This window comes from Wolffia australiana, chromosome 10 (assembly GCF_029677425.1).
Source record: "Wolffia australiana isolate 7733 chromosome 10, ASM2967742v1".
NCBI lineage: Eukaryota > Viridiplantae > Streptophyta > Magnoliopsida > Alismatales > Araceae > Wolffia > Wolffia australiana.
The window spans coordinates 6,628,928-6,649,048 of record NC_135844.1 but is presented as its reverse complement, the minus strand read 5'-3'; the positions used below and the strand labels follow the sequence as shown (position 1 = coordinate 6,649,048).

The window sequence follows — 20,121 nt, the reverse complement described above, 5'->3', positions numbered from 1 at the left end:
AATAGATATTGTATCACACGTCTCCAATTGTTTAGAGACAAATGATGAATTGAGTATGAATTTTAAGATGATTTTCTGCAAGGTACGCAGTGGGAGCTGATGAACTAAAATAAAAGGCCACTATGTGCATTGGGTTCTTGTTTAGAGATCACAAGTGATCAAATTTTGTATGGAATACTCATGAAATAGAACAAAGTAAAACAAATAGATGTTGTTCATGTAATAGCAATGGGCAAATCACCTTCAAGGGCATTCAGTGAGCTCTATTAATAAGATAGGAGTACTGTTATGACTTGATGTCCAAGAGTAATGTATCTCAGGAGGCACACTACCATGGCTCCACAGATACCAGTCCTTGTCAAGCATATCAGGGACAGCAGAGATCTTTGTAATGGATTACAATGAATAGTTGTTTTTTGATAGTTCACTAGAAAGGTGGACATGAATTTGCTATTGTGGAACTGGAGTATGCACAAACCCATCAGGCCAGAAATGATTTAGATTCACCTCAACCCTGGTCAAGGTCAGTCTGTCACTAGGCCCAAAGTCCACGCAACCCAAAGTCACCTCAAACTCTGTCCTGCCCTTTTGGAAAGCAGACTTTGTAGAATCAAGGGTTAGTTGGGCTAATATAAACGCGCACCCCCCCCCTGTTGACTAGACCACTGAGCTGGCCCCTTGGACAGATAGAGTTACTGAGCTTAAGGGGGTCTATAGTGCCAGCCCCATTACTGGGAGGCGAGACTGGACTTGTACATTCATCCCAGGAAAAAATACATGATGAGAGGAAAAATATTCATTCAGCCCAGGAAGTTTTCAGTGAAGATTTTAATAGTGATATATATACAGTGGTAATATGTACATATGATGACATGAAGGGATGAAATGATCCCACATGACCCATGGGGAGCCATGGCAAGGGAACAATATCACAAATCAACCCACCTGTTTACTGTTTCTACACAGAAATGTGCCTAATTTCTTACGATCATATGACAACCAGATCATCTTATCTTACAAAAGATAATAATCATGGTTTCAGAAACTATGCCTGAAAAAAATCAACCGATAAAGAAACATGCTCACTTTTATTTACTTCATCCAAAAATAAGAAGATGTACATGTTCTTCCACCAGCTTCTTTCAGCATGGATCAAAAACCTTCACCCTTATTCATCACCTGCCACCTTTCTGTATCAGTTCTTGCTCTTGTTGTTTGAGGACTGCCCTGCTTGATATTTACCCTGTATAAAAATCACAGCAATAATCCTCCATCTCCATCCACCCATGAAGATCTGGGCAGCACCAAGAAACAATAACTTCACTAGCATTCAACTTTAAACATCCAGAAATCAAGGATAAAGTCTCTAACTCACTAGCTATTATCATCCCGGCTTCCCGGTTGCCCCGAAGCCGACTTTGACGGCTCATGGATCTGTGAGTACCTGCTCTCTGTCCTTCTCCAAAACCTTGAGCTTAGAAAGTCAGCCATAGGGATCCTGCAGCAATGGTTGGCTCTCCCATCTGATGGCACCAAGTCATGTGAAATCTCTTCCAGGGCCATTTCCAAACCTTGCACCCTTGTCTCCAAGGACCGGATTCCGTTCTGCGAGCTTCCTATGAACCTCTGGAATAGGAAAATGTTATATATTTTGAGAAAAACACAGAGCATAAATAGATAGATTGGATAGGTAGATAAATAGAGATGGAGGAAGGGAATGAGGGAGAAGGAGAGTGTGAGTGTGAGAGACTGGGCAGAGAGACATAGGGAGGGAAAGACAGGGAGAGAGAAAGGGAGTCTGGAGAGAGAGATCAAATGAGAGAGGAAGAGATGGAGGGAGAGAAAGAGAGAAGTGTAGAGTGTGGGAGAGTGAGAAGGACCAATACTGAGACAGAGAGAGTGGGAGAAAGGGAAAGAGAAGAGAAGAAAGCAGAGACTGACAGAGACAGAGACAGAGAGAGAGGGAAGTAGAGGAGGAGAGAGAGAAAGATGGGGTGAGGGACAGAGACAAAGAAGAGAGGGAGAAAGAGAGAAAGAGAAGGAAGAGAAGATGAGACAGAGAGGGCTGGAAAATAGGAGAGAGAGAAGGATGGAATAAGGAACGGAGAGAAAAAGGTAGAAAGAAGAGAAGGGAAGAGGAGACGGAGAGAGGGAGGAAAAGACGAGACAAGATTAGTGGAGAGAGAGAAGGAGCGGATGAGGGAGAGAGACATATTGAAGAGAAGAGGGGAGGAGACAGAGAGAGAGAGGAGAGAGAGGAAAGGGAAGAGAAGACAAGAGGAGAAAGAGAGATAGGGATGGAGTGAGGAAGAGAGACCAAGACAGATCAAAAGATGGAGAGAGAGAGAGAGGGGAAGAGGAGGAGACAGTGAGAGGGAAAGAGAAGAGAAGTTAAGAGGAGACAAGAAGAGAGAGAGAGAGAGAGATGGAAAGAGATGAAAAGAGATGAGAGGGAAAGAGAGAAGCATGGAGTGAGAGAGAGAGAGAAGGATAGAGTAAAGAGGAGAAGAGAGAGGAAAAGAGGAGAGAAGAGAAGAAAAAAGGAGAGGAGAGAAGAGCAGATAGAGAGAGATGGAAAGAGAAGAGAATATATGAAAGAAGGATGGAGTGAGAGAGAGAGAGAGAAATGATAGATAACTATCAATACTTAATCTTTGATAGCGTATAACCCAGAAAATGGAAGGTACTCTGCAGGAAGATGAATAGGTGAGAACTTTCACCTGAATAAGATCTAAAAGGTTCATCTGCTGGTTCTCAATCTGTAGGAGCTGCTTGCGGATGAGACACAGATCGCCATCTCTCACTTCACCACCTGTCTCTTCTCCTTGATGGGTCTGCTCCTGGTTCATCTCCTCAAGGCCAGGAACCACCCTGGAAGCCGGTTTCTTCATCCCCACTTTGCTGACCCGCTGCTCAGAATTCTTCTCAAACAGGATCTTCCTTCCACTCAACTTGTCACCAGTAGAGCTTCCCTTGTCTTCTTCCACTTGGCCTCCACAATCTATGGCAACACGCCTGCTCTGAGGTTCATCCTTCTCCATTGCTGCCAAAACTGGAGACCTCGGCATGGAGATCTCAACCTTCCAGTCTGGAGGCGATCTGTAGAGAGACTGAGAGCTGGTCCTCTTCTCATTGGACTGGGAAGCCTTCCTCCGGATGAACGGCAATTCTGTCGACGGCGATCTCTCTTTTCTCCCAGCGAATGAAGAACTACGGCTGGCTGACAACCGCCGCCCATCACCCTCGTTCCCTAAAGAAGAGAAAGAGGCAGTTAGAAGTTATAGCTGATAGCAAGAGCACTACTTCCAGACCCTTAACTCTTTCTAGGTAGGGTGCTCACATCCAACATCCCCCCTCCTAACACCTGCTTCGGCCAACAAACTGCATTCTTCTCTGATACCATGTTAGATTTTTTTTAACTATAACAACGGATGAACACCCGACGAATCGGTGAACTTCCCAACCATGTTAGATTTTAAGCTCCTACCTGTTTGCTAAAAACTATCGCAAATGGAAGAGCATCAATTCTCAGACCTTCACTCTTTCTGGACAGCCTGCTGACTTCAAACATTTCCCCTGACAATTGTCTCAGCCAACACACGCAGTTCGGATGGTGGCAAGGTTGTGGAGCTATATCTCACAGCAAGGTCACAATTCCAATGCTATCACTCTTTCTTGGGCAGGTTGCTGAATTCCAACATCCCCCTCAAATCATGCTGCAGCCTCCACAACCAATTTGACTCTGATTCCATGTTAAGATTTTTAACAGCGTGCTAAAAGCGATAGCTGATAACAGGGTTGCAACTCACAGACCTTCCCTCTCTCTACGCAGGGTATCAGACCTTCCTTCTCTCTACACACTGTTCGTCTCTGATACCATGTAACATTATAAGCCCCCTGTTAAAGGCTATAGCTGATAACAAGGGCACAACTCTCATTTCTTCACTCTTCCTGGGCAGCGTTTTGAAATTCCAACATCCCACTCAAAAACCCACTGCAGACTACACACTCAGTTCACCTCTAATATCATGTTAGATTCTTAATCCCAAACCTCTGCGACAAAATCTCTAGCTGATAACAAGAACGAAACTCTAAGGTTTTCATTCTTTCTGGCCAGGGTGTTGAATTCCCACATCCCCTAAACACCATGTCAGGTTTTTCTAAATTCCGACCTCTATGCTAAAAGCTATAGCTGATAACAAGGGCACAACTCTCATTCCTTCACTCTTCCTGGGCAGCGTTTTGATATTCCAACATTCCGAGGATCACCATGTCAAATTTTTAGTTCCCGAACACTGTGCTAAAAGCCATAGCTGATAACAAGGGCGCAACTTTCAGGCCTTCACCTTTTCTGGCAAGGGTGTTGAATTCCAACATTCCGGGGATCACCATGTCAAATTTTTAAATCCCGAACACTGTGCTTAAAGCTATAGCTGATAACAAGGGCACAAACTTTCAGGCCTTCACCTTTTCTGGCAAGGGTGTTGAATTCCAACTTTCCGGGGATCACCATGTCAAATGTTTAAATCCCGAACACTGTGCTAAAAGCTATAGCTGATAACAAGGGCACAAACTTTCAGGCCTTCACCTTTTCTGGCAAGGGTGTTGAATTCCAACTTTCCGGGGATCACCATGTCAAATTTTTAAAATCCCCAACACTGTGCTAAAAGTCATAGCTGATAACAAGAGCGTGACTCTAAGCGCACCACTCTTTCTCGCCAGGGTGTTGAATTCTAACATTCCCCGGAACACCATGTCAGATTCTTAAACCACTGTGCCAAAAGCTATAGCTGATAACAATTGCGCTGCAAACAAGCCTAAACTCTACAATCTACAGCTCATGATCATCACACCCAACACAATCTACAGCTCGCGATCATCATCATGATCATCACACCCACAAGAAAAAAAACCCACAAAGAACCGCTCACCGAGCTCGTCGTCGCCGGGGACGTCCTTCCACTCCTCCAGCATCACAGTCATGGCTTCTCTGACGATCTTCACCTGCATGCAGTAGAACAGCATAAAAAAGTCAAAAAAATCAAAGCAAAAAAAAAAAACTTTAAAAAGTCAACCACCTTGTCGAATTTCCGAGACTGGAAGAAGGCGAAATATGTTGACTTGAAGTCAACGAGGAGGCGGCGGGCGGCGGCGGCAGCGACCGCGGTCAACGCCTCCGCCGCCGCCTTCCTCGCCGCCCAGTCCTCGCTCTGCAGCGCGTCGGCCAGACAAGGCACGAGGATTCCCAAAGTCGCCGACGTGGACGTCCCATTGACCGCCACGATCCCCCCCATCAGCGATATCACCGCAGGCTTGGCCTTGTACCCTTCGCTCCTCGCCAGCCTCACCAGCCGCGGGATCAGACGGCTGAGATTCGCCGCCAGCCCGTCCTCCCCCGAGTCAACGTTGACCGCCGCCTCCACGGCGGCGACCAGGCAGAGCGCCGCCCCGGTCTGCGCGGTCTGCTCTTGCTCCAGCCACAGCGCCTCGGTCAACGGCTTCAGAACCACGCTCGAGAACGCCTCCGTGGCGGCCGCTGCGGCCGCCACGTCGCGCGCCGCCGCCACGCAGGCGGCCCGCACGGCGGAGTCCTGGTCGCGCAGCCGCCGTAGGACGGAGCCCACCAAACGGGGGAGCAACGGGGCGAGCGACTCCGTCGGGTGGGCGCGAGAGAGGAGAGAGACGAGCTTGAGACAGTGGCGACGGAGCGGGGCTTTGTCGGACGACCGCGTGTCCGTTATGGCGGAGACGAAGGCGGAGAGCGCGTCTTGGGGGAGGCTTATCGCCATAGCTTCGAGCTCGGCTGCTGCCATGGCTTCCGTGTCTCTGTCGCAGAGCTTGTTCATGAAGAAGTGGGTTCTTTGCTTCACGTCTTTGGGCGTGGCCGGCGGAGAGGACGACAAGCGCTGCTTTGGAATGCCCATTGAAAGAGGTGAGAGCAGGTCTTGGGATGTTCTCTGTTTTGTGGGTTCGATCTCTCTCCCTATCCCTCCCTTTCTAGAGAGATGGATAGCGACATCGCCATAGAGAGTGTCCGTGTGTGTTGAGAGGATGAGAGAAGAGAGAGAGACGGAGAGGGTGAGAGCTTTGAGAGAGTCGAGACAGAGAGAGAGAGGGAGAGGGAGCGCGTTAAGAGGAGAGAAAGCTGGGGAGAGCGAGAGGGAGAGTTAAGATGATGGGAGGGTTGAAAGAGAGAAGAGAGAGAGAGCGTTTAGAGGGCGAGAGAGTGAGAGAGAGAGTTGAGACGATTGAGAGAGAGAGAGATAGAGAGAGTTAAGACGATGGGAGAGTTGAAAGAGAGAAGAGGGAGAGAGCGTTAAGAGGGTGAGAGAGAGAAGAGAGAGCGTTTAGAGGGCGAGAGAGTGAGAGAGAGAGAGAGATAGAGAGAGTTAAGACGATGGGAGAGTTGAAAGAGAGAAGAGGGAGAGAGCGTTAAGAGGGTGAGAGAGAGAAGAGAGCGTTTAGAGGGCGAGAGAGTCGAGAGCGAGAGTTGAGATAGAGAGAGTTGAGACGATTGAGAGAGAGATAGAGAGAGAGTTAAGACGATTGAGAGAGAGATAGAGAGAGAGTTGAGACGATTGAGAGAGAGATAGAGAGAGAGTTGAGACGATTGCGAGAGAGAGAGTTGAGAAAACTAGGCAAGAGAGAGATAGAGAGAGATAGTTGAGACAAGAGAGATCGAGAGAAAGAGTATTGAGACAGTAGAGAGATAGAGAGAGAGAGTTGAGACAATAGAAAGATAGAGAGATAGGGAGAGAGCGAGTGGAGATAATAGAGAGAGATTTGAGAGCGAGTTGAGATAATAGACGGAGAGAGAGACAGAGAGAGAGAGAATCCAGACAAGAGAGAGATAGAGAGAGAGAGGCGTAGGGGGTGGTCGAGGCTACTGGAGGGGGGCTAGACGAGGAGAAAGGATGAAACAAACCACGCGAGGAGCGGCGCAAGAAGACGATGAAGAGGACGATGAGGATACTCTGTGCATGGATCTCCTTCTGCACACTGGTCCCTCTCTTTTCTGCGGAAATTAAAATTTTCCCAAAGTCCCAGAAAGAAAATCATGGATTTTATATTATCCCAGTTATGTCGACCTGTCCCTTTGTACCTCATCTCTACATGTTGGCATCTCTCTCTCTAGAAAGTGCTGTATTGGAAGAGGAGATGGCTGCAGACGCCACGGATAGAAAATCATAGATTTTCTATTATCCCAGTTATGTCGACCCGTCCTTTTGTACCTCTCTCTCTACATGGTGGTATCTCTCTCTCTAGAAAATGCTGTATTGATAGAGGAGATGGCTGCAGACGCCACGGATAATCTGTGATCATTCATGAGAGAGAAATGATGGCGGCCATCCGAAGGTAGAACTTTTTTCTGTTCTCGCCGTCTGCTTCACGGGCCAGATGCCGCCAATATTAAATGCCACGCCATCATTTACATTGACCTTGACCAATGCCGGCTCCTAGAGTGAACCTGCATTTAATTAACCAGCGTTTGAAGCAGCCAATAGATTCTCTATCTCCCTTCTCTCTTTTGCTCCAATCTCACTTCTAAATCTCTATCATCTCTACAGGGTTTTCCTCTCTCAGTTCATTGGGTAATCTGGTCTATCATTTTCTTGAACTCTTCTCTGGGTTGCTTTAAGATATTCATTTGGCTCGGAATTTCTAAAATGAGAGGCAGTAATATATACACCATGGGGTCTTCCTTTTCCTTCCCAATTCTTTTCATCTCTCACTTCTATCTTTTTCTTGAACTTTTTTTGGGTTGCTTTAAGATATTCATTTGGCCCAGAGTTTCCATAATGAGAAGCCGTAATATATATACATCTTGGGGTCTTTCTTTTTCTTCCCAATTTTCTCATCTCTCACTTCATTGGGCAGTCTTATCAATATTTTTCTTGAACTTTTTTTCTGGATTGCTTTAAGATATTCATTTGGCCTAGAGTTTCTAAAATGAGAAGCAACAATATGTACATCGTTGGGGTCTTTCTTTTTCTTCCCATTTTTTTCATCTCTCACTTCATTGGGCATTTTTATCTATCTTTTCTTTAACTTTGTCTGGGTTGCTTTAAGATATTCATTTGGTCCGAAGTTTCTAAAATGACAAGCTGTAATATATACATAATGGGGTCTTTCTTTTTCTTCCAAACTTTTTTGATGGCCAGATGGAGTACCCAATCAAGTGAGGACAAACATCTCATGGGGTCACCAATCTCCAATTGTTCCCACTAAACATGGAGTCCCCTGCTCATTGTATCCACTTTTGTTAGCCACTTATTTAGCTATTTAATCTAGGTATCTACATAGCCACCTAATCGTATATCTATTTGTATCTCTATACATCCTTATTTTTGGAACCCAACCCTCTCTACTTCCATGCACATAGTCTTCATCTAGGTTTCCAGTCTAATTCTAGGCATATGCTACATCTAATTGATTAGGCTTTCCAATCAATTTTCCTTGAACTTGGACTAGCCAGTCTAGTACTAAGCACATACTTACATCTAGTGATATTTCAGTTCACCCATTCTTTATGGGTTGGTTTGATATTGATGTTGAGCACACAATCTCCTTGAGACCAGCTTTGGGTTTCATATTGTTTTATCAGCCATGCATTGTGTGGTCCATTAGTTAATCATGTTTTATAGCCCTGTTTATAAATCAAGTCGGTGGAGCCTTATTTACTTGGACCATTTCTTATTTCCATGTAAAGCAATATCCAACGTGGAGGGCCCTACTCAAAGTCAAAGAATCTTAAGCCCCTTCACGTCATTCCTTATACACTTTGGCGCGTCATCACTCAAGGTGTATCCAGTTCATCTGTTCCACACTTGCGGAGCTTCCTTGGAATAATTAACCTTATATATATGTCTGTGTGTTTCTCTCCTATGCAATTGGGCAAAGTGTGAATCGATTCAGGCATCTAATTTCACTGGTCCCCCATTGTGTGGTCCATTTGCTTCGCTTGTTTTATGCCCCTTTTGTTAATATATAATGAGATATCCGCGACCATAATGGACTATTTCTTATTTCCAGGTCAACCCATGTCTGTAGTGGACTGCCCCACTCCAAAGTCAGAGAATCTTAAGACCTCCTTAATTGATTCATTCGCTCTGCAGTTTGACACTTCATCGTTCCTAAGTGTCGCCAGTTCATCTAGTCCACACTTGTGGTACCTCCTTGGCATGATTCAACATTTATATTCTTCTCTTTGTTATGCACTTGGTCAAATTGAGAATAAATTTATGCACCCTATTTTGTTGGCCATGCTCCGTGTGTTCCACCTGTTTATCTTGTTTTATACCCAAATTTTAAAATCAAGTGGGGGAGCCACGTCCGTCATGGACTATTTATTAATACATTTCAAACCGTGTCCATCATGGACTGTCCCACTCCAAATTCAGAAAATCTTTGGGCCTCCTCATTCATCCCTTGAAAGTGTAGCCAGTTCATCCACTCTTCACTTGGAGAACCTCTTTCACGTGCTTCACCATGTATCTTTTTTTCCTGGACCTATTTCCTCAAAATATTCATGAATTTAGATCCAATCCCTCCATGTTGCTAGATAAAATGTATACTTTGGAGTTCCCTATCTACATATCTATATTTATCTATCCATCCATCCCTCTGTCTGTCCCTCCATCTGTCCCTCTATCTATCCATCCACCCACTCATCCATCCATCTATTCCTCTGTCCATCTATCCATTACTTCATCCATCTATTCCTCCATCCATCTATCCATTACTACATCTATCCAGTCATACGTCCATTCATCCATCCACTCCATCCATCCATCTATCGGTGCCTCAGTCCATCTATCAATTACTGCATCTATTGATTCCTTTTTGTCCATCCATCCGTACCTCCATCTGTCAGTCTGTCTATCCATCAGTCAGTACGTTCGTCCATCCATCCATCCATCCATCCATTCCTCCCATAGTCCATCCATTCATCCATCCATCAGTCCTCCTTTGCATTAGCTTCCTTTAAGTTGGCTTCTCGCTTCCTCTCTGTGCCTTTCATTTAGTGCGCCTGTCTCTATCTTCTATATCTCTGCCCTCACATAGCCGTATCCTCTACCTCTCCCCTCCATTCAAATGGGTCTTTCTCACCAAAACAGTGTTCTCGCCTTTCTTTTCTGGGTCCCCTTTCTTTGTCTCCTTCAACGAGTCTTCATCTAAAACATTGTCCATATTTCAGTTGTCCCCAGTAAGATTCCATCCCCACTCTCTCTCTCTCTCTCTCTCTCTCTCTCTCTCTCTCTCTCTCTCTCTCTCTCTCTCCCCCTATCTCTCCCTCTTCTCTCACTCCCCGCATCACTCTCTAACTCTTCTCCATCTCTCTCTCTACCTCCATCCCATCGTCACAGCGGGTCCTCTCCATCATGCTATCCTCTCTCTCTCTCTCTCCATCCTCTTTCTCAATAGTATTCTCTCTCTACCGCCCTTCATACCTGTAGAACTCTCTCTTTCTCTTCATATCGCTGGGTTCTCCTCTCCCTACATCTCCCTGCATACCCATTGACCTCTCTCTACCTCCTCATCTCAGGATTCTTCTCTCTCTAGCTCTACCCAACACTATCGGTAGCCCTTCTCTCTCTTCCTCTTTCGCTTGTTTCAGTCGGTTTTCCTCTCCATTCTCTCCTCTCGTTACACTGATGTCTCTGTCTCTGTCTCTCTCTTCATCTGTCTATCTTTCACTGACTCCTGCGGTTCTCTCTCTCTCTCTCGATCATTCAGAGGGTATATCTCTTTCTTTCGTCATGTTCTGAGAGCATTTCTACAGCGATTTAGGACGTCACTCCGGGGACAAAAAAACAAGAAGCTTCCTCTCTTCTCCGCTCCCCTTCTGCCACACCACTACCATGCAAACCATATCAACAAGTCAACTGTTATCCTCTCTCTCGACTCTCTCTGCCCTAACTCATATCTCACCCTATCCTCGGTTTATCCCTAACTCATCTCTCTCTCTAACTTCGCTCTCCAACTGTTTTCTCTGAAAACTTCTTGCTCAGTATCTCTCTTCCATTTCTCTCTTCTCCTCGGGAATTCATAAATATCTCTGCATCATAAAATATTAGGGATTTGTTAAACATTTTACATAAAAGGATTTTGCAATCCCCAAAGCCTAAATATTTTCCTCCGATTTAATGCCCTTCCAACATATTCGCGACCCCTGCACTTCTCTCCATGTCTCTTTTTTCATCTATCTCTCATCCCATCTCTCTCTCTAAGCTGTTATAAATATCTCTCAACGAATATCCACACTTCTTCATTCCAATTCTCTCACTATCCCCTATTCTCCTAGACCTCTAGCCTACATCCAAAACTCTCTCTCTCTCTCTCTCTCTGTACCCATAACGATATTATTCTCTCTCACCCATCACAATCTCTGTAGTGATCAACCGTTTCTCTCTCACGGACGTCCTTCTACACTCTCATATGGAGGCATGCGAGTTGATTTGTTTAGATCATTGAATTGTGTGGAAGAGAACAAAAGTGATAAAAAAGGCTTCCACATATGTCCAGACTGGGAACAGTAGGCCACAACAGTGTCTAGGCCCATATGCCTAGGGTCACATGCTGAGTCCCTCGCCCCCGGGACCACCATCCGGATGACGGGTCCTCATCCGCCTCATCTAAATCCATCGTCCGTCATCCATGGCTATAGTTCTGGATCGTCCCGGACGTGGACAATGAATGGGACGGAACAAATTTCGTCCCGTCTGACGTCCGGATTCAGTGCATGGATGAAGGACAGGATGAATTTTCATCTAACGGTAAGAAAACCGTACTGTCCAGTCCTCCCGGGATGAATTTTCGTCCTGTCCCTTCTCCCGGACGAAAAAACCCATTTTATATTTTTAATATAATAATATATATATTTTAAAATTTTTAGGGAATTACGGATGAGAGAGAATGCAAAGGGCCGTATGTACAATTATTTCTGAGCGGTGTCCGTTTGCACACGGAAAAAAAGGGACTTTGATGCAAATTGTCATTGTGAGGCCACATGGCTACATCTCAACTGTCGGATGTGAATCCTGCGGTTTTCCATCCAGATTCGTTCGTCCAAAGTCTGAGACCTCCGGACGGACGGTTTTTTTGTCCCATGGGACAAAATCTGTCCCGTCTGGTGGTCACCTGGACGAATTTTCGTCCCGAAATTGGTCCGTATCTTTGGACGAGATGATTTTTTTGTCCCGGGACAAAATAATCGTCCCGTCCGCGTACCTGCACTATATCCACGGAACCCGTCTTTGGATTAATGGACTCAGTCATTTCCGTCATTTGTCATCAGTCATCTGTTTGAAAAGGCAGAAAATCGGGAGGGCGCGGGTGGAGTGAAGAGCGAGAGATTAAGATAAGCCAGAAAGCTAGTGGGAGAGAGTATCAGTTGAGTCACTCATCCACATTTCTTCGAAAACGATGAAATGGTGACGATGAAGAAATGTGGACGAGTAACTCAACTGACATCAGTTAAGTCTCATCAGTCTGTAACTGACATTCGTCATCCTTATCAACGGACTAGACCAGGCCCAACGGAAAGTAACAATGTTTCGTCGATAGTCTAGACAGAACAAATGAATGACATTTTAAACCTTGACCAAATCACCTCTACATTATGACATAACAGAATATAACATTAGGCATGAAGGATTTTGTTCCATTGTCATGAGGTCTAGACATATGACGGATGACGGTGAGAACGGAATGGATGACGGTTAGGACAGAACGGGTGACTCGGTTGTGGTGGCCTCTAGTAAATAAATACCTTTATTTGATGGTTGAAAAAGACATTATATTTATATTAAGGGGTTATGAAGAATAATGCAGAGACTTAAATATTTTTTGGCGCGCATTTCTGTTCATTTGAATTCGAATCGGAGACTGCGAAAGGGGCGAGATCTTCGACGATGGCGGCCGAGATCAAGGAACGGGACGCGCAGCGTCTGCTCATCGATCTCATTAGAGACTTTGCATCGAAGCAATCTCAGGGAGGTGAAATTTGAGCATATTTGTGCAATTTCTGGTCGATCATTGCAATTATATAGGTTAAAGTTTATGCTAATTCTGGTTTGATGTTGCTTTGTTTGATCGCAGAGAAGAGGATCTCGGAACTGAAGAAGCAGTTGAATGATATCAAGGATCGGTTAGAGGCGGCGAATGACAGGCTCGCTGCGGCCAAGCAGTCCAGGGAGGCCGCCGAAAATATTCTTCGGGGTTCGGAGGTCGAGCTTTCTATGGCCGATGCATCTGTTCATGCGCTGGAGGTTTACTGTCCAATCCTACGCTTAAAATTGATAATTTCGCAACCGCTTTTTGGTAATAATTTATTTCCTATATGCAATCTCGCTGTTTGCAGGCGAGAACGCATCTTCTGCAGGAGCAAGTGTCGAAAGTTTCTTCTGATTTCTCCTGCCTCAAGGTTAACTTTTGTCCGGATTCTCATTTGTTCTCTGAAAATCATTTAATCCTCATCATCTTACCTCATTTGATGCCATTTGGTGAAAAAGAACGAGGAAGAAACTCTCAGGTTAGTATGCAAACACCTACATGTTCATTTTTTTATTTATCATGTTTGATTGACAGTGGATAATTTTTTTTTGCTTACTCAGGGACAAATTCTTCATGGAAATGTCTGAACTAAATAAGAAGATAAGGTAATCCCAGAAACTATTCCATTGAAAAGTATTCATCTTTCGGTTTCTCACTCAATGGCGTAATTTAATGGTGCGGACTCTGTTTTTCAAAGACCGAGTTTGTTTTAATTTGTTCGATGGACGAACTTAATTTACTTCAATGTCGGATGAATCAAGAACGATTGAACTTTTCATCATTCAGGAATTTTCGAGAGTTGGAGTTGCTCCCTCCCAAGAAAAACAATCACGTTTACGAAGGTAAGACGACATCATCACCTTTTTCAGCCTTGGCAAAAAGAAAATTCATTGCGTACCTAACTTCAATTCAGGAAACCCGAGAAAGAATGAGCTGGCGGAGAATGTTAAATCTCAGTTGCGTGCTCTCGAAGAAAAATACCAAGAACAACTATATGCCAACGCAGAGGTAACTTACTTAAAATTTCCCCCAGTTATGAATCCTAGAATCAGCAGTTGTGCCCCATTCTACAGGCTAATAAAACTCTTACCGAACTGGAGAAGAGAGCAGTCCTCTGTGAATTCATCATCGAAGAAACAACAAAAATGAAGGATCTCTCTAGATATCCTCCCTTATTTTTATTAAATTTCATACAAATAAAACCTATATCACTTGATGGAATTTACCCTTTCGCCCTCCTTAGCGAGAGACAGGCAGACCGCAGAATCGGAACAGGTATACGCGGCTCTTGGGGGAGAGATCCAGAGGAGGTTCACGTGCCCTAGCTGTAAAGTCAACAATGTAGGGTTTTGGGATGCCCGTTGACCAAAGTTGCTAGGTAGGCGGATTAAACCTATCTCGGGGGTAATTTTTTATTTTCTATTTTTTATTTGGCTGTTTGTTTTTGTTTCAGAAAATTCCTCGGACCCTGTTTGGAGGCACTTTCCAGTCACGTGCAGTCCAAGGCAAATTGTGAACTTCAGATAAAGGTACCGTCTCTCTTGCAATAAGTGGGAAGAGAGAGAAATAGATAGAGAGAGAGTATTAAGATGTCCGGGTGGGTTAGAATGATCTAAAATGATTCAAAACCGTAAGATCTTCATGAGGGTAGTCATGATTCTCTTGAAAGGGTTAATGTCTATGCCTATCTGAATATATAGGTTTTTGGTAAGCACTTTTTATTATAGTTTAGCCATCAATGAGTATATCTTCGGCATTTTGATAAAGGTATCTCGATGAGTATATCCCTCAAATGTGTCTCCATAGGGTTAATCTTAATTCAAGGTATCAAGAGCATCAGGAAATGTCTAACATTGATGTCTTCTTCATCAATCCATTATTTTAAGTTTCGTTCTACGAATGACCTGAAACAGTTTTAAACATTCCACAAGTCAATTTCCAAACATTTCGTCTAATTATTGTTTATCCAAATATAATTCCTCAAATCCAACTGTGTTTCCTTAACTTAATGTTGAATCCTTTTATCATTCTAATATTCAAAAAAGCTCAATTTTAAACCAATTCACAATTTTGAAGTCCCCCATGTATTGGTAGATTTTGCCGTTGAACACAGATTTCCATTCAACTTTTGGTTGTGGTCTTAAAAGATCTTCTTTTAAATAAAAATAATATTTAAATGTTAAATACTAAAAAATATGAATTATTATGCCCACTTTTTCCAAACCTTTAGTTTAAACTTCACCATAAAGAGTTACAATCTTGTCTCTACTCAATTTTTTAAAATACTTGATCTCAGAATTTTAAAACATATCTCTTATCATTTAATAATATTATATTCAAAAGGGCCTAATTTTTTGCCTGAACCTTTTATGATATGTTTTCGCAATTCACTGAATTTATATCAGTGTATCAAAACTTGAAGAATGAAATCAATAAATCAGATGAATAATTGAATATATCTGAAAACAATGTGAGTTTTATGGTTAAATAAAAACACCATATGTATTCTCAAAATAAAATATTTTTATGAATATTCCAAAATGTTTTATAATGATATTATTCTAAAATGTTTTATACCTAGTGATTGTATATCCTAAACAACTTTTTTTCATAATACTTTTAAGAAAGAATAAATCTTGTTTATCACTTGATGTCACACTTGAAATCAAAAATTTGAAACGGATACCGGTTGCCCACATTTGAAAGATATCAAACTTGAAAGAAATTTTGAATTATTTGATATTATAGCATATAAAAAAATACATAAGATGATAAAATCATAAATAAGAATTTGAGAAATAAGATGACCTTTAAAAATTGTGGACTCACAAATTTTAAGTTTAAAGATATAATATAATGATAGATTGATATCAGAATACTAAAGTTGTTATATTTATTGGTACAAGTTTCAGCTTGCGACCACCATTCAGTCATGTTTATTCAATAGTGCTCTCTATCCTATTCTTGGTGATAAGGATCCCGTAGAGATTTAGAACAAGTTGGCAAAGCACTTTGTATCAAAGTTGGTGGTGAACAAGTGGGCATTTAAGAGAAGATTATTCAGGCTACAAATGGCTGAATGTGCTGATTTATCTGTTCATATTGGTTATTTTACTCCATTGATTACAGATTTGATGAAGATAGTGGAGGCGTTCTCTGATGAGAACAAAGTTATATTTCTGCTTATTTCTCTTCTCAAGTTGTACGATCACCTCGTGATGATCTTGTTGTATGGAAGAAAAGCACTAGTTCTTAAGGAGGTTATCACAACGTTGATGAAGTATTATTAGGGGAAGAAAGAAGCTGAAGATACTCATGGCGAGGTACTCTAGATGAAGAAACAGGCATGAACGTGGAAGTTAGAAGGAGAAGGGGAAGTCGGAAGAGAAAAACCATTGGTCCAAATCGAGGACCAATTGGTTGAAGACTGTGACATGTCAAAAGTGTCATATTAAAGGACATCTGATGAGAGACTATCCGAAGTTCAAGAATGGGGAGACGCTTGTTGGTGAGACGAGCACTGCTAATGTCATGAGGGTTGAGGAGAATATTGACGCCTACTCTTCCTTGGTCATTACTAATGAATTATTAGACTTTTGGATTCTTAATTCTGGTTGCTCATATAATTTCTGTCTTCATGCTAACTGGTTTCACTCTTATTCGAGTGCTTTAGGAGTGGTTTCTATGGGGACTGATAGACCCAAAATGTGTCATGCAATTATACATATTTTAAAGTCATTTTTTTATCATTTCATGTGTATTATCTTCAATTTCACAAGATCTTGCATTACATGCACTAAATAGAGAAAGTAGTGAAATAATGCATTTTATGTCATTTTTTGCATATTCTACATACTCAAGAATTTTGCATCTCTAATGTTCTGTTTAGTATGTTATCTATGCAATTGCAGGGGTGAAGTCGATGTAGAAGTTGGAGAAAAAAATAAAATAAAAAAGAAAAAAATAAAATGCATATTTATAAATATAGTGAAAAAGAAGACTAGAAAAATAAAAATAGGTATTGGGCCAGCTAAGGAGCTGCCTGGTGCGCCCAAGCAAGCCACAACAGGTGAGCGCATAGGGTACTCAAGCCCGCCCATGGCCGACAAGGGGTAGCGCGCTCGACAGGCCAAGCAGGCTGCATGAGGTGAACAGAGGCCCATTGTACCAGAAGGTATGGCATTTTAGTTCATCAAGATAGAGTTGTTGGCATTTATATAGTGTCGTATTTCTTAGAAGTTTTAGGTATGGGATTTAGAATCCCACTATGTTTTTTACTACCTCAACGGTTCGGGCCACCATTGAGCAACAAACAGATCGGGGCCCAACGGGCCGCGATCTGAATAAAACAAGAACAAAGTGAGACGGGGCTTCAAGCCAAATCAGCCCGAAGCCCATGTCTTTTCGCGATATCTTTAAAGACGGATATGATCTTACCCGTCTGATCTTCTTTAAGAAGATCGGACAGTGAGATATTATCTGTTTTTATTTTACTTACTTTATTATTTTCCAGGTCCCTAATTGGTCTGTGGCAGGTGATGCGGATCGATGGACCATCGACATGTAAATCAAAAGAAACGTTGCTGACGGAGAAGCTGATGGGCCACTGACATAGCGACGACTGGGGTGCACCATAAGAAGGGTCCACTACTGCGAGTTAATCACAGTTGTTGGACATTTATAAGGAGGACCGGACGGCCAGGGGACAGTTCCATCCATCCATGCCCTTGGCCGTCAATGCCACTGGCCGGAGGCCATTTGTGACTCGCGGGGGGACTGCTAGGTGATCCAACAGTCAAGGAGGACCCCTAGAGCCCTCCTCTATCGGACGGCGTGGGAGGACCCTCTTGGGGGCCCGAAGGCCTCCAATTCATTATCTTGACCATAAGCTTTCACGGCGGTAGGGATCCCATCTGGCGAAGGCGAGAGCAAGAGCAAGGGCGTGAGAACCTCCTGACTGCTCTAGAAGCTTAGGGCGGCAAGGGGGGATGTCAGAGCATTTCCCCCGGACCCGAACAGAGGAGAAGAACGAGGGAAATCCTAAATCAAAGCTCGGCGGTGGCGATCGGCAGCTGCCACCCTCGCCTTTGAGTCAGAGTGATTCAAGTTTCTTTATGAATATCTGTGTTTGATTTGTATATTTTCATTCCATATCGACGATTAATTTTTAGTTGAATCTAGATAGAAATCTAGTTTTCTTTGAAATTTGGCACTGTGATTTCTCTTGGACATTTCATCGAACACCTCACGTGTTCAATGAATATATCTCGATTTATATAAGTTCTACCCCTCTTAACCTTATAAAAAGTAAAAATAAAAATACATCCCTCTTACCCGACTTGTTACGGGAATTCTATTGAACACTTCACGAGCGTTCGACAAAACTACCCTTCTTAATTTGATTTCCTATTATAAAATCATATATATATATATATATATATATATATATATATATATATATATATATAACACCTAATCGATTTCTATCGAGTATTCTGTCAAACACCTCACATGTATTCAACAGAAGTATCCTGTTATCTTCATTTTCTAGCCTAAATAAATGTATATAAACTACACAAAAATCATATAATATCTAAGTAAACTATATAGCTATCTTATTTCTACCCTCCTCTTCGGAATTAGGTCGAACACCTTCAAGGTGTTCGACTGAATCACCTTTTACTTCAGAATCGATTATAAAATATAGCTTAATAAATTATTAAAACATATTAAATATAATGAACAATTAATCTCTATAAGCTGTCTTCTGCCACTCTAGGCGACCTTATATTAATATAAGTACTGATTAATTACTATTAACACCCCTTTTTCCCTTTCTTAATAACTCTTCATACTTATCTAACCACTTATTTAGTTACACAATTAGTTAATTCATTCCCTGTCTATCTAGCTTGTTCTTCTTCTTCTTATTGTTGTTCCTTATTCTTATTAAACTACTTACTCTCATTAAATACTTATCTATCTTTTCACTAACCACATTACTATAATTATTAAATATAATATCTAATATCTTAATTCTTTATTATTCTTAGTATCCGTAATATTTTCCATATGATTCCTAGGCAGAGGCCATTTAGATGACGTCACATTTGGTTAATAAGTTACCAAATTCTACTATTGACGAGAAGGTGGCTGAAGAGGTATGGACTTAAAAATCTATGGACTATTCCATGTTGTATGTATTTGGATGTCCAAGTTATGTCCTTAATCTTGTTGATGAAAGATATAAGCTTGATCTAAAGTCTAAGAAGTGCATCTTCTTAGGGTATAACGATGGAGTGAAGGGCTATTGGCTTTGGGATCTAGAAGCACATAATCTTGTGTTCAGTAGGGATGAGTTTTTTGGTGAAAATCGCATGGTGAAGCCTTCTATTAAGCAGGGAGGTCAGAATTCTAGTGGCGGAAATGTGCAAGATAGGACTTGGGTGGAGGTGGAGAATGTGCAGATTCCATCCAATTTGGTTGACAGTGGAGTATCGGCTAAGGAGGTTGTAAAGAATTCTGATAGCATTGAAGTTAGGCAGGTGAGGCGTGAGACGAGGCCGCCTATGTGTCTTGATGATTATGCAAATGTTTCTTTGTTTCCTTGAAAGACGTCGAAATAACATCTTTCAAGGAAGCACTAAATTACCCAGAGAACATTAAGTTGGTGGAGCTCACTTCTTAAATTACCCAGGCGGCTATAGGCGATATCTAAGGAGCGCACATCCTTGGACAAGAAATCAAACATGGGAGTTGGTGGAGCTTCTAGTTGGGAAGTGAGCTATCAGATGCAAGTGTGTATTTAAGAAGAAGGGCACTTTACGATAAAAAGTAGCCATCAATCAAAGCATGACTTGTCGCAAAGGGCTTTGCTAAAAAACATGGAGTTGATTATAATAAAATCTTGTCACCTTTTGTGAAACACATCTACTTGTATGGTTTTAGCCATTGTTGCGCATGAGCACATGGAGTTGGAGTAGTTGGATGTGAAAAAGGCATTCCTTCATTGTGATTTGGAGGAAGTAATCTATATGCACAAACCTGAAGGCTTTGGTGTACAGA

The 20,121-nt window shown here is 42.4% G+C and overlaps 2 protein-coding genes and 1 long non-coding RNA gene across 6 annotated transcripts; 2 read left to right on the top strand and 1 right to left on the bottom strand.

Annotated features, from left to right (window-relative positions):
* Positions 1 to 1,069: 1,069 nt before the first annotated feature.
* Positions 1,070 to 6,962, bottom strand: LOC144708511 (TORTIFOLIA1-like protein 4). Its single transcript, XM_078581882.1, has 5 exons — positions 5,079 to 6,962; positions 4,932 to 5,004; positions 2,721 to 3,250; positions 1,376 to 1,626; positions 1,070 to 1,294 (listed from the first exon to the last, which is right to left on the bottom strand). Coding segments are annotated over exons 1-5 (1,701 nt in total). The 5' UTR covers positions 5,925 to 6,962; the 3' UTR covers positions 1,070 to 1,293.
* A 5,768-nt stretch (positions 6,963 to 12,730) lies between these two features.
* Positions 12,731 to 16,694, top strand: LOC144708538 (uncharacterized). Of its 4 annotated transcripts, XR_013582805.1 has the most exons (11): positions 12,732 to 12,999; positions 13,102 to 13,271; positions 13,364 to 13,426; positions 13,515 to 13,534; positions 13,617 to 13,661; positions 13,843 to 13,898; positions 13,970 to 14,064; positions 14,130 to 14,218; positions 14,310 to 14,434; positions 14,510 to 14,585; positions 16,186 to 16,694. XR_013582805.1 is itself a non-coding variant. In XM_078581909.1 (10 exons), the coding sequence occupies exons 1-9, from the start codon at positions 12,915 to 12,917 to the stop codon at positions 14,419 to 14,421; spliced, it is 735 nt and encodes a 244-aa protein (XP_078438035.1). In that variant the 5' UTR covers positions 12,733 to 12,914; the 3' UTR covers positions 14,422 to 14,434; positions 14,510 to 14,767. The 4 variants fall into 4 exon arrangements, 1 of the variants encoding a protein (XP_078438035.1); XR_013582804.1 differs by having other exon boundaries at positions 12,731 to 12,999; positions 14,130 to 14,434; XM_078581909.1 differs by lacking the exon at positions 16,186 to 16,694 and having other exon boundaries at positions 12,733 to 12,999; positions 14,510 to 14,767.
* Positions 16,695 to 16,935: 241 nt separating this feature from the next.
* LOC144708724 (uncharacterized) lies at positions 16,936 to 18,261 on the top strand. Its single transcript, XR_013582846.1, has 2 exons — positions 16,936 to 17,230; positions 17,592 to 18,261. It is a non-coding gene; the product is annotated as an uncharacterized LOC144708724 (long non-coding RNA).
* The last annotated feature ends 1,860 nt before the right edge of the window (positions 18,262 to 20,121 follow it).

Coding starts and splice junctions, on each gene's coding strand:
- LOC144708511 (XM_078581882.1), bottom strand. CDS start 5,924: ATGGGCATTCCAAAGCAGCGCTTGTCGTCCTCTCCGCCGGCCACGCCC. Junction 5,005..5,078: donor AGTCTCGGAAATTCGACAAG/GTGGTTGACTTT, acceptor TACTGCATGCAG/GTGAAGATCGTCAGAGAAGC. Junction 3,251..4,931: donor CCCCGGCGACGACGAGCTCG/GTGAGCGGTTCT, acceptor TCTCTTCTTTAG/GGAACGAGGGTGATGGGCGG.
- LOC144708538 (XM_078581909.1), top strand. CDS start 12,915: ATGGCGGCCGAGATCAAGGAACGGGACGCGCAGCGTCTGCTCATCGAT. Junction 13,272..13,363: donor CATCTGTTCATGCGCTGGAG/GTTTACTGTCCA, acceptor CGCTGTTTGCAG/GCGAGAACGCATCTTCTGCA. Junction 13,427..13,514: donor CTGATTTCTCCTGCCTCAAG/GTTAACTTTTGT, acceptor TTGGTGAAAAAG/AACGAGGAAGAAACTCTCAG.